This window comes from Puma concolor, chromosome B1 (assembly GCF_028749965.1).
Source record: "Puma concolor isolate L17-30 chromosome B1, mPumCon1.1.hap2, whole genome shotgun sequence".
NCBI lineage: Eukaryota > Metazoa > Chordata > Mammalia > Carnivora > Felidae > Puma > Puma concolor.
In genome coordinates, this window is record NC_141670.1 from 166,590,276 (window position 1) to 166,603,425 (window position 13,150).

General features: G+C 33.7%; 1 protein-coding gene across 2 annotated transcripts in view; it reads right to left on the minus strand.

Annotated features, from left to right (window-relative positions):
• The window catches only part of SLAIN2 (SLAIN family member 2), a 75,434-nt gene that overhangs the window by 22,363 nt on the left and 39,921 nt on the right, over nt 1-13,150 (minus strand). For both annotated transcript variants that reach the window (XM_025921317.2, XM_025921318.2), the window contains exons 3-6: nt 12,690-12,854; nt 10,868-11,029; nt 7,028-7,387; nt 6,466-6,603 (exon numbers count right to left, since the gene is read on the minus strand). In XM_025921317.2, the coding sequence (XP_025777102.1) occupies nt 6,466-6,603; nt 7,028-7,387; nt 10,868-11,029; nt 12,690-12,854 (825 nt within the window). The remainder of the gene's footprint in view (nt 1-6,465; nt 6,604-7,027; nt 7,388-10,867; nt 11,030-12,689; nt 12,855-13,150) is intronic.

Sequence of the window (13,150 nt, forward strand, 5' to 3'; positions counted from 1 at the left end):
AAGTTATAAACACTTGCTGCAGTTACTGTTGCCTTTAATAGCATATATGTAAGATTTAAATGAACATATTTTAATACTTATGTTTTAATATATATTGCATTTCACATGAAAAATAATTAGAACTCCCAATTATATAGTCTTCTTTAAAACAGGTGGATTCCACTACATGTTTCTTTCAAAAAGTTCATAGAGATTTGAAATCAAGTTCACTTAGCACCTTCAACTCCCTGTGGTACAATAATACATTCCTATATTTAGACAGATTAGAAATAAACAATGCTGGTATAGTGATTATAAAGTCAGTGAAACAGAATATGAGTTACTTCAATATTGTCATTGTATGTGACTGGGTATTATTTAAGATATTTCAACTGTGAAGGCATTAGATTTGATCCCCAAAGGAACTAAGACACAGACAAGAGGACAATTTCTGAAATGTATTATAAAATGGAATTTTATGAAATTCTGCCATGCTTATCATTATGTTGAATATTCCCCTATTTGTATAACAGTTGCCTGGTGAGGGGCGGGGGAACCTTCCCAGGTTTAAAAATTGAAGACTATTCTTCAGTCAAAATGAGTGATGATAAATTGATAAATCTGACTGTAGTGTTGCTTTGAGCTTCAATATGCAAGATCAATTCTGACAAAGATCAGCTATTGACAAATTTATAGAAACTAAACCTGTAATATTCATTACTGTGAAAGACTAATAAAAACATACTTTCCTTTAGAAATGATTAAAAAATACTAACCCGTTATCTTTTTTCCATTATAATGCTGACATTATGATTTATTTACTAACAGTTATAAAGTTCAATAAAAGAATATTTTCATTGCCTGCATTTCCCCCAGCCATTATTATTATAACTCATTCTATTTAATTATTATTGAACATAATTTTGTCACATGGGGAGATGCTAAAAATAATCTCCAAGTATGAAATACTAAATAAACATAAGTCACTATAACAGATGTTAATTACTGCTAAGTAAAATGACCCCTGTTCCCCCTAACCCTGCAATGACAGTTTGTTTTGAAACTTTTATTGCTTACAAATTCTCAGAGTAACCCTTCAATCCTCTCTTACTCCCCACCTCTCATCTTCTCAGTGTTACCAAGTTACATCTCTTCTACTTCATTTTTTAAAGTTCATCCAGATCCTATCACCTCCTGCACCACTGCCTTTGTTCAGATACTCATTTCTTGCCAGGTTTATGCAATAAACAGGCTTCTACATGTTTCTAGTCTCTCCTCCACTTTAATCCATTCTTCACATTGCTACCACAATGGATTTTCTAAGAAGTGGTAACCTTGATTAAAAGCCTATCATGGCTCTCCACACTTACAGGATGAAATCCAAATTCCTTATTAAAAACCTCCCAATCTGTCCCTGGTAGGTATCTCTCCCATCCTACATCACTGCATCCACTAACCATCTTGCATCCTACACTTCAGTCCTACAAAACCACCATAATCAGGATGCTATTCTTAAGACTTCATTACCAATCGTACTGTAGGGTAAACCTATCTTTCTTTTCTTCATATGGTCTCATAAGCTCTTCCTGAGCTAGCTGAGAGATAGCTTCAATATCTTTCCTGAAAACCTCTTTACACTGCTGAGTTTAATGCCTTTGTTCTGTTCCCACAGAAGTTCTTGCCAATCACTTCCTGCTACTGAAGGGCACGTGCTGTCTCATTTATATTTATAACCTCAGAGCTTAGAACATAATATACACCCAACAAATACCTGTTGAATGACTAAGGAACACATGAGTGGATAAAACCCAGAGATCTTAACTAAGCATTCTAGATCCTCCTAATCTAGTGGTTCTCAAACTTGAGTATGCCCTAGAGTCAGGTGAGACACTTCTAAAAAAGTAGATTCCAGGTACCCATCCCAGATGTATTCAATCAAAATTTACAGAAGTGCCAGAAAAACTACATTTGTAAAACCTCTTTGTTATTATATAACTGACTCATCATTATGTTCCTTATTAAAAAAAAAATCTACAAATATGTCACTCATTCTTATATTAGCCCATTACACAGGTTATTCATGACTTATTTCTTTGAATTTATGTTTCATAATTATGTAAAATTCAAGCATAATCTTTCAGTGTTTGGTTCTAAACAGTATCTGGATGAGGATTCCTTCCCCATGGGCCTCAGAAAGTCTGGTTATGCATAAGCTGGATACTGCACCCCCTTCAGTGAAAAGTCCAGAGTAAAATACTGACCATACATCTCTTCTCTGCGGGAATACTCTGTATCCCATGCAAAATTAGTCCTCTATTTGACGAAATGTAAGTAAGTGGATAAATATTACACTGGGTTATCTTACTCTTTTGTAGTAATTCTACAATTAAGTAATTCTAAATACTACAAAGTATTTGTAATTCAATTATGCTCCAATAGAGTCATCCAAGAATTTGCAGTTAAGTCAGCATGATGTAATGCAAACAAATATTGGGAGGAAATCAGGAAACTCAGAGAGGAGTTGGAAGGAGGGAGTACTTTTGCACTTTTCTAGTTATATGCCATTGCACATGTAATATATACGTATCTCTGCTTCCTCTCTATAAAAAATAAGAAATGGGCTTTTGTGAAGTTCAAATGAGATAATACATGTGAAAGTAAACATTTAAAAATACTAACCAGAGTGTGAGTATTATTTTAATTTTTTTAAACAAGCAGATTGTCTTGGGTTTTTCTCCCTCCTCTTATTTCTGAACCAATATTCCTATAGCTTTCTGAAAACTAAATTTTCTACTGAACCTCTAGTAGTCTTAGAAAGAAGGCACTAGTCTTCTGAAAAACTGTCCCTGACAAACAATCTTTCCTTTAACTGGAGAAACAGAGAAAATGGCATATATCCATGACCTCTGCAATGCTCTGGTTTTCTTAAACTTTTTAAGTTACTCACATTTTCCAAATATAAAAGTCAGAAATTGGTAACAGCTATAAAAATGAAAATATATTAGAACTCTCATAATATTCATATTTGAATGCCAGCATCCACAATAATGCAGCCACAGCAAATAAGCATATAAAAAACAGTGATTGGCATAGTACAAGGCAAAAGAAGTGGTCCCGAGGGTGGAAGTAATAGCAACCTTGCAAAGTTAGGTTCATGCAGACCAGCAAGTAAGAACCAAAGCTTTACCACTTAAGGGCTGGAAAAATAAATACTTAAAAGAAAACAAAATGCAACATCTATTATACTAACTGGTTTATACAAAAAATAAAGAATACTAATTCATGTATAAAATAGATAAAACTTACTATTATATTTATATATAATTCTATATCAAAATGAAAAGGCTATCATGAAAACAGTATATATATGTAATATATATACATATATACACACACACACATAGTAATTAAAAGAACAGTTACATACATACATTTCTATGGATCAAAGATACATGTAAAATTTTAAGAAAATAGATAATACATTACGAAGTAAAATATGTTAACTTAAACAAAAGTCTTAAAATATTTTTATAAAATAAACTTTATTAAGTTTTAAACTTGATAATATTCCAGACTTACCATTTTCCAAAACTTTTTTTGTGACTAGTGTGATTTTACCCTAAAATAAATGTTTGTGGCGTTTTAATTGCAAATAAGCTTCACTATAGCTACAAATATAAAAATAAACAAGTATATACAATTGAAAATACAAAGGACTGTCTCTTACTTTCTCTTTTGCCTATACACTGTTCAAATATCGAGATAGACCACTATGAAACTGCATACATATTTTCCACTTAAAAGTAAATTAGTGATTAGAATCTCATTATACTTCTCTTTATATTTTCCTTAATTATCAATTCCTGGGGAAAAAGAAAAATTCACCTACAGAAAAAATTTCTAGGGAATTGGCAGGTGATTACACAATGCTAATTCTACTAGAGAACTCAAGTAATTATCACAAAATTTAAGATATGGTCATATATTTCTCTATTAACATTTTTATTATAGATTCTCAACCTTTTCTTTTTTCTTCTAGAATTTTGTCAAGAGTCTTTTTCATTTCCATACAGCTCTGAGGTGCTACAATAGTTCAAATAAAGAGCATATATGAGGGCATAAGGAAATAACCCTGAGTAAAAAGTTGGTACTAATAATGATGGAATAAAGATAATATAGATATAGCTGGTTTTAACAAAGAACAGGGAAGATGTCTGAAGATATAATCATATAAAGTTTTGAGAAATTCAGAACTCATTTCAAACTAAGCATAAAAGCACAAGTACAAATAATGTTTTGGATTATCTGTGCATAGGCTGTAAATGTGCAGCTTATAATATGCCTGATTTTTATTATTTAATCTCCTTAGTGCTATAAAATTTTCTTTCCTATTGTATTAACATTGTGGATTGCTTCTTCTTTCAGGCAAAAAAAACTCAGAAACACGGTATTTTCAAGGGTCAAATGAACTTAATTTACAGATTTAAAGGCACAAAAGTTATCATTCACCATTTCAAGATAGCTTAGAGTTCAAAGTATAACTTTATTTTTAAAGTTCTGTGATTCCCTACTTTCTATACCATTTATGAGTACACCATATGAGGATCATAATGGCACTCTTAATTACATAGTTTGCAAGACTTGGAATTCTAAATTTAAAATTTAACTTGGTTCAAAAACATGTTGTTGCACATATCCAGCTAAATAAATGAGGTACACAAATCTCTAGGCAACAATTTTCCACAGTGCCTTAAATTTTACAGTTCATCTTAGAAAAAAACCAGAAATAATATTTCTGCATACTTTTGTATCTTAGTACTAAACCATAGATATGACAGACCTCTCCAGGTGGACTTGGGTTCCTGAGCAGAATCAACATGGGTTTGAATCCTAACTTGCCACCTATGTATGTATGTATGTATGTATGATTGTAGGTTGTTATTCAAAGCTTCAATTTCATAATTTGAAAAATGTGTTAATAATTGTACCTACTTCATAGAATTGTTCTGAAGATTAAACAGGATCATGCATGTATGGTACAGCACAATATGAGTCTCTCTAATATAAATAATATCACATACAACTGAAAGCAAGGAAAACTTATCATTGTTATCACAAAAGTCATTTGGGTTCAAATGTATTTTTTCCTGGTCTTTTTGAGCCACCAAGTTAACAGCAGCTTAACATAAAATACACAAAGTCAGCTAAACACAACAGAGCCAAGGAAGAATGCAAGGGAATTAAGAAACAATCGAATGTTTCCAGTTGTATTACCCAATAAACAAGTTATAAATGATCAGTAACCTTGTGTTTGTGGCGCTTCTTCATAGCTTTAAGGAAATGAAGAAACACGTCACAGCCACCATCTCAACTGGCGCTGTAATATGCTACAAAGAAACTGAGTCGATCAGACCACAGGACTGATGCGAGCCATGGGTTACAAGGGGTGCATATTGAGCACTTCTAAATTTATAGAAATAACTGTGACAGTTTGTTTAAAATTGGTTTGATTACATGTTTGTATCTACTCTAGTTAATAGATAATACTCTTTGGGAAGTGTTCAATTCCTTTGCAGTCACCTTGTACACTAAAGTACACAGTATCCACCTATTCCCACATCACTACTTGGCTCAGTTGGCTACTTTGTTTTAGAAGTTCTGTATGATTCTTTCTGATCTTTGTTTATGTTACCTTTGTCTCTCCTTCATTCAACAGACTCAAAATTTTCTTTTCATCAAGTTAATTTCAACTTTTTTTCCCCCTAGATTTGCCAGTTGTATTTATTTTATTCATTGAAAATTTAACATGCTTTTAATTATGCTAGTATTTTTTGCAGGATCATTATGGTTTTGTTATGTTTTTTTAAGTGTTCTACTAAGAAAGTTGCTTGAGTTTTAAGTTGTCTGTTTCAGGACTATTTCCCACAAAAATCTTGTCATTTTTAATGTATAGTACTGCAGAATGCGAGGTTTTTAATGAATATATATCTGTATAATTAACAGGTAGACTTTGCTCATTTAAAAATTCTGGAGAGGGGATCCTGGGTGGCTCAGTCAGTTAAGCATCTGACTTTGGCTCAGGTCATGATCTCATAGTTAGTGAGTTCGAGCCCCGTGTCTGGCTCTGTGCTGACAGCTCGGAGCCTGGAGCCTGCTTTGGATTCTGTGTCTCCCTCTCTCTCTGCCCCTAACCCACTCGCATTCTGTCTCCGTCTCTCTCAAAAATAAACATTACAAAATTTTTTTCAATCTGGAGAGACTAGAGTTTCAATCTGGAGAGACTAGAGTTTCATACAGAAACAAGTACTGATACAATTGGGTATCTTATAGGAGCAAATTTTAAATTTTAATACAGCTATAATTATCTTATAGCAAGCGACAATCACTACATTTTAGTATAGATAGCTTAAAACAGCTATTCAGCACAAAATTACTATCTATAATTTTCATTTTCCTTTAAATAACTGACACATAAAAGATACTTACTGGCTGAAGCCTGAGGTTGCATGCGAGGTATTCCTCCATTTGGCACTTGAAAATTTGAGTCACTTCTGCTGCTTTTCACTGAGTCAACTTGTGTATTAGATGTTCGGGACAGGTTTGGAAGACTGCGTCTTAGTTTTTCTATGACAACAGAATTTAAAGAAAAAAAAATCAAAACATTCTTTTAGATAAAGAATTAAAATATTAACTGGCATTCACAAATCAAATTCTTTAAGCATTCTACATTTTAGAGGAGTTAACAGAAAGTACATGTCTTATAAAAAATAACCCAGGTCCTAGAAATCAGTAGAAGAGAACCTTTAAAAAGAGCCATAAATTAATTAAATCAAAATCTATATACGGACCACTTCATGAAGACTAGTAACATAATCAAGTAAAATTAAATTCACTCTCTCCTTTAGTTTTGTATTGATGCACTAGTAATAAAACAGTAAACTACCTAAATTCTTGATCTACTTTTCTAAAATACAAAACCTTGGTAAAAAATTGTGTTACTTCCATATCGAAATAAGGACAACGGCTTTGCCAGAATCATCCTAATTACCTTCATTTTTAACATTGCTTGTCTGTAAATCCGCGGGATGACCTTGAAGTGAAAGGCGAGGTTGTTGTAAGCGGCTAATCATAGGCTGTGGGGACACTCTACTATATTCTATTCCCCGAGCAGGAGATCGTGAACGAGGTGAATTTCTGGGTGACTGCTTAGGTGATGGTCGAGGTGAATTGCGTGGTGATGGTGAAAACCTGTTAACAGCAGGGTATACTGCATGATGCATATTGTCATCTTCATCATCTAAACTTTGCGCATCAAGTTCCTGATCGCTAAAAGTACCCCGTCTTGTAGAATTGCAAGATGAACCAGAACTGCGCCGAGATGTGGTGGCTGCATATTCTTGCCGGAGACCTGACAATAATGAATGTGTTATTTCATTTCTTTAGTTACATTTTTAAACATTTATATATTCTTGAGGCTTAAAAGCAAAAGAATATCATTGAGAAATTCCAATAGGTAAAGGAAAACTCCCTTTCCACTTGAATCATCTTAGACATCCTCCCATATAATGATGCCTAAAATATTTTAAAAGATTATTTTTGAATTGAATGAAATTCTATAAACCTTTGCCCAATCCAACGTTTTCTTCATGATTCTGAAATCTGTATTAGAGGTAGAACCATAAATTTAAAAATATTTCTACTCCTAAAGACAAAAATCCAAATTTGAGATCAACATTTCAAAAATACTGAGGGAAAACAATTATTGTTCAACCAATGAGAAGAATACACCAGTGTATAAATAAACTCCCTGGATACTGAATTCTTGGAATTGATTTATTGATGAAGGAAATTTCTTTCCCACCCTCAGGAATTCAATACTTGGGCATAAATGAAATTTTAGTTCCTTCATGACCCAAGAGACTTCATCAGTAAAACAAACTTAAATTCTAAGCTATCAAGTAAAAATTTTCAAAGGAGTCCCCTATGTATCTTGACACCTCCAGAAACATCCAAGCAAACTTAGGCCCTTCAAAAAGTATAAAAACTTCTAGAACAAAAACAAATGTTGGTATATATTCAATTAAGAATAAAATTACTATTCAAGAAAAGTACAGAATTTAGGCCAATATTTTGATCAAGTCCTGCTAACTAGTGACAATCTAGTTTAAAAATTCTCTGCTACTGGGGCACCTGTGTGGCTCAGTTGGTTAAGCATCCGACTTCGGCTCAGGTCATGATCTCACAGTTCGTGGGTTTGAGCCCTGCGTCAGGCTCTGTGCTGACAGCTCAGAGCCTGAAGCCTGCTTCAGATTCTGTGTCTCCCTCTCTCTCTCTGCCTCTTCCCCACTTGTGCTCTCTCTCTCTCTCTCTCTCTCAAAAATAAACATTAAAAAGTTAAAAAAATATGCTCATACACAGACAGTGCTATCGATATGGTCCCCAAAGTAATGGGTGAGAATCATAGCAGGGTATCTATAAAACTACAGATTCCTGGGGCCTATCTAACCCTTCACTCAAGTTTCGGAACCACTCTGGTAACAAACAAGATAGTGTCTTGTTACAGCACAGTACTAAAGTCACCTAACAAAAGACAACAGATCAGTGAATAGCACTGTTTTAGCAAGGAAAAACACAGATCCCAAAGTAGGCCCTGCAGTACTAGGGGGATCCTAAGGAAGCAACAATCACTATGGGACTGTGTATTTCTCCTATTAGAAATAAGAGGGCTTAACCAGGAAACAGCCAAAATCTGTAATTCTACATCTGTTAAAAACAAACAAAACTAAAGAAACAATGTTTTAAAACAAAAATCATTTTCTTAAAAAAAACCTGGCATTTTCGAGGAGGCAGACATTTTTAGCATCTTTTTTTTTTTTTTATTCACTAGAAAAAGACCCTATCTGTGCATGTGGATGGCTTAAAAAGAATTATTAAAGCAAGGCTAGAATTTCTTTTACTTGTTACCAAAATACAATATAAAAATGACAGCAAAAAGCTGGTTGAGTTTCTAACAAAATACTGGGGTCTGAAAAGTCACAGTTCAAAGAACTGAGAGAATTTACTCTAAGTTATAGTGAGGAAGCACTCTATTCTCCTTTCACATCCCTGACTAGCTGACAATAGCTCCTCACTAGCTGACAATAACCACAGTCTCAATGAGGAGTTACACAAAATTACAGAAGAAAAGGGTACCATATTGTTAGTTCCGTGAGCTAAAGATAAGTAAAGCAAGAACCAAGTCTTTCTACTTTTCTATGAGAAGCTGTTGGAAAATGGGAAATGATTCAGCAGAATAACATTCTGCAGTTTCTTAATAAATGTTATAGCTTAATAAAACCTACCATATATCTACATAAAAGGGCCTAAAACAGAAAGTTTTTAAACTAAATTATTTTTTTTTATTTTTTTAAAAAAAAAATTTTTTTTTTCAACGTTTATTTATTTTTGGGACAGAGAGAGACAGAGCATGAACGGGGGAGGGGCAGAGAGAGAGGGAGACACAGAATCGGAAACAGGCTCCAGGCTCCAAGCCATCAGCCCAGAGCCTGACGCGGGGCTCGAACTCACGGACCGTGAGATCGTGACCTGGCTGAAGTCGGACGCTTAACCGACTGCGCCACCCAGGCGCCCCTTAAACTAAATTATTTTGATGCTCCATTACCCTCAGCTGATTGTCAAGACTGAAACGTGTGCTTCAAGAATCTTTTCATTGTAAAGATTCAACGGGTCACTTTAGAGAGATTGCTTACTTCACAGTTAAGCTTGTGGTATCTTACGATAAAATGTATAGGCAAACCATAGTACTCTACTGAATATCTAATAAAACATTTCCATCCTCTCTAAAAGCCTTTTAAAAATATGTACCATTATTAGTATAGTTAGGTGAGGATACTTCCATGTTCAAATTTTCCTGTTTCTTCTGGTTGAGAATCCTTTTATGATCTCCTGAGGATGATACTGTTTTTAGCCTGATTATTTTCACTTACTGTTTTCATTCCTCTTTATGTACTTGTTTTATGTGCTAAAATGTTTTTTTCAAATATTCTACACACAAATGTGAAAAGTACAAATTAAAATATTTTTTAAAAAAAGTATAGGCAAGAATAATACTATCACCACCATTTTACAAAGAGAGCCAGAACATCCACAAACCTTTGAAACAGAATGACAAATTTTGTGCATATGTATACTTTGGGGATGACAGGGGATATAATTTTTATTGGATTCTCAATGGTATCTGTGACCTAAAAAGTTGCAAAGACCATTCTGTAAAGCAATATCGCACGCTCACCTCATTTAATGTCATAATTTCAATTTTCCCATAAAGGTTTTTTTTTTTTTTTTCTGTAGTCTATACCACATATTCTAAGAGTGGTGCCCCCATAGGGAGAAAATTGGCTCTTGGGGTATGAAAAAAACCCAGATACCATACTAATTTTGTGATCCTCATAGTACATAAAGAGATGCAGGGTATATCTGTGGTATTAAAATTTCATGGTGAGGTGATAGGCAAAAAAAGGGGAAAAAGTCTAAAAAGGTGGTTGGGAAGGGGTAATAATGGAAAAAAGGTTGAGAAACAACAGTCCACTAAGAAAACACAGTGTAATAGAGTAATAACTACTCTACCAAGTTCCAGCGCAGAGTAACATGCAGGGCATGGTTACTAGTCATTACCTGCCTTTCTTTGCTCCTCACACAGCAAACTGTTTTACATAAAATGCACTCTGAAAACAAGTTAATGAACAAGCAAGTCTATATGTTGAATAAGCCTCTAAAATTTAACATTTCTACTCATACATTACTATCCCACAACACCTTAAGATCTATTAAATATCCACAACAAAATTATACCTGAACTAGACTCAACTTGAACAATTAAAATACTTACTTTCTTCTTGCATCCGAGCTAGAATCTGTACATCAGTTACATCATTTAGCTTATAATTGGATCCAATTGAATCTTCATCTAATTCTGAAGCACTTAACTCACTGTCTATAGAGGATTGAGGACTGAGTGGAGGATTTCTGTCTGATGAACTTTTCAAATTACCTTAAAAAAAAAAAAGATTTGAACTTTGGTATAACAAAAACTGAATAAGCATCTGTTGTAATAACTTGATATTAATTCTTTGATTCAGTTCACCATTATTCTGTCTTTTCTGTTCATGAAATTCCCAAATATTGAAAATAAAAATTGACTTTATTAAGAAGAGGGCTATGTCATATGTTATGGCATAAAAGCAAATCACATTTTCATTTCAATCATAACTTATCTATTCTCTTATGAAACAATTAAGCTTTCACCACGGTGCCTGGTAAGTAGGTGGTGTTCAATAAATGTTAGAGGATTCCAACTTTTACAAGGCAGCCAATGAAACACCTCATAAACAAATGAATTTATAATGTGTTTTCTCCTCCCAAATTCACAGTCTTAGCCAATACCATCATCTTTTTCCCTGAATAAAAGCTTCTACTTTTCCTAAGCAAGAAAACTATAATTTGAGGAAAATCAAAATTCCTTAGAGATTTAGGAACAAACCAAAAAAAGAACACTAGGGTCATTTTTCCTATGTTATGCCATGTTTACAAAATTCTTTGTCAAACTAGTAATAGGGATCCAAGGAGTTCTCTGAAGTGTAGGAGTGAAGCACAAACATGGAACAGAGAAAATAATGAGATAAAGTATTTCATTGCTGAAAGCAAAAAGGGGGATAGAAGGCAGGTCAGAAGAGTCTAACTTGTTTCTAAGGAAATCCTTTCATCAGATCATCAACTTCTAGTGAAGAATAAAATCCTAACACTGTCACTAATGCATCTAACACAGACTTATTTGAAACATTTGTTTCCCAGAATTCTTTACCATAGAAGTCAGCCCCCACGTGAAAGGCATATTAAGAGCAAAATAGTTGATGTTTATATTATCAAGAAGAACATAGTGCATATGATAGGAAAAGTACTACAAGGTCAAGTTCAAATAGTGCCCAAATAAAATTCTTGTTAAACAAACATAGCAGATTAAATTTTTTAGTATGACAGTCATGGGTGACATAAATAGCAAGTAACAACTTATGCACAAAGCTAACAGCAGGGGCGAGAAGTCATTAGACTAGGGAGTCAAAAATTTGAGGTGGTTAACAATAACCTTAATTTTTAAGGAAGCTACAATAATTAGCTGTAACAACAGCAACAATAAGAGTTAACAGTGAATCCTAAAGAACAGTAAGCTATGGAGTATTTCAGTCACAGAACCACAGCAAAACATTCTTTCCCCAATTTACAGCAGTCTACCCTCCCATATCAGTTTGGACTCCACTCTTTTGGCACATACACATATAGCTTATACTATTATTTGAGTGTAACATCAAAGCTTATTAAATAAAGCTTAAGTGGTTTAATAAGAGCTTTTATTTTTAGCTTTTATAGCCCAATCTATTCAGTAAAAGAAAGCATCTATTAGTTAAAAGAATCAAGCTTGTTACTCTAATCAAGCCACATCTAAAAACTTTTAAGTACATGCTAAAGAAAACTTTACAAATGTACCCTGGTTTATCAGTACCAGGTGCTAAATAGCTCCTCACTGATATTTTCTTTAACCACTTAAAAGTCTCATAGGCACAAGAACTTGAACTATTGATGATTGAGTTATTTTCTGAGGTAGGGCAGTAAGTTAAAAACTATACCTTGATTATTCCATTTCAAATTCTCCTTACCTGAATTTCCAGGAAGTATTAGCTGTTTGACTATAGGAGGTCGCACTGGGGTTGAAGATGGAGAATTGAAACCACTGCTGTATGGGCTACTTGCACTTGGACTATAAGGACTTGTGTAACTCATGGAGTTGAAAGGATTGTTATATAAATTCTGCCTCTTGAGAGCTGTGTTAATGAGAAGGGGAGAAATCAACATAATAACAGAAAAGGTTAACACTTCATTCAACATTTTTTCCTACTGGGAAACCTATTAAGTCATAATCTCAATTTAAATACAGAAACATTCTTAGAGTAGCAAGAGAAAATACACATTAATAATCCCAACAAAATAGTTCCATTATCTTAAATTGCACTGTGCAAGTAAAACAGTAGCCACACCAAACATCAAAAATAATACCATAGGAAGAATATCTTCTCAACAAATTACTAGCTATTAAATTAATTTACTTCTATCTTGTCGG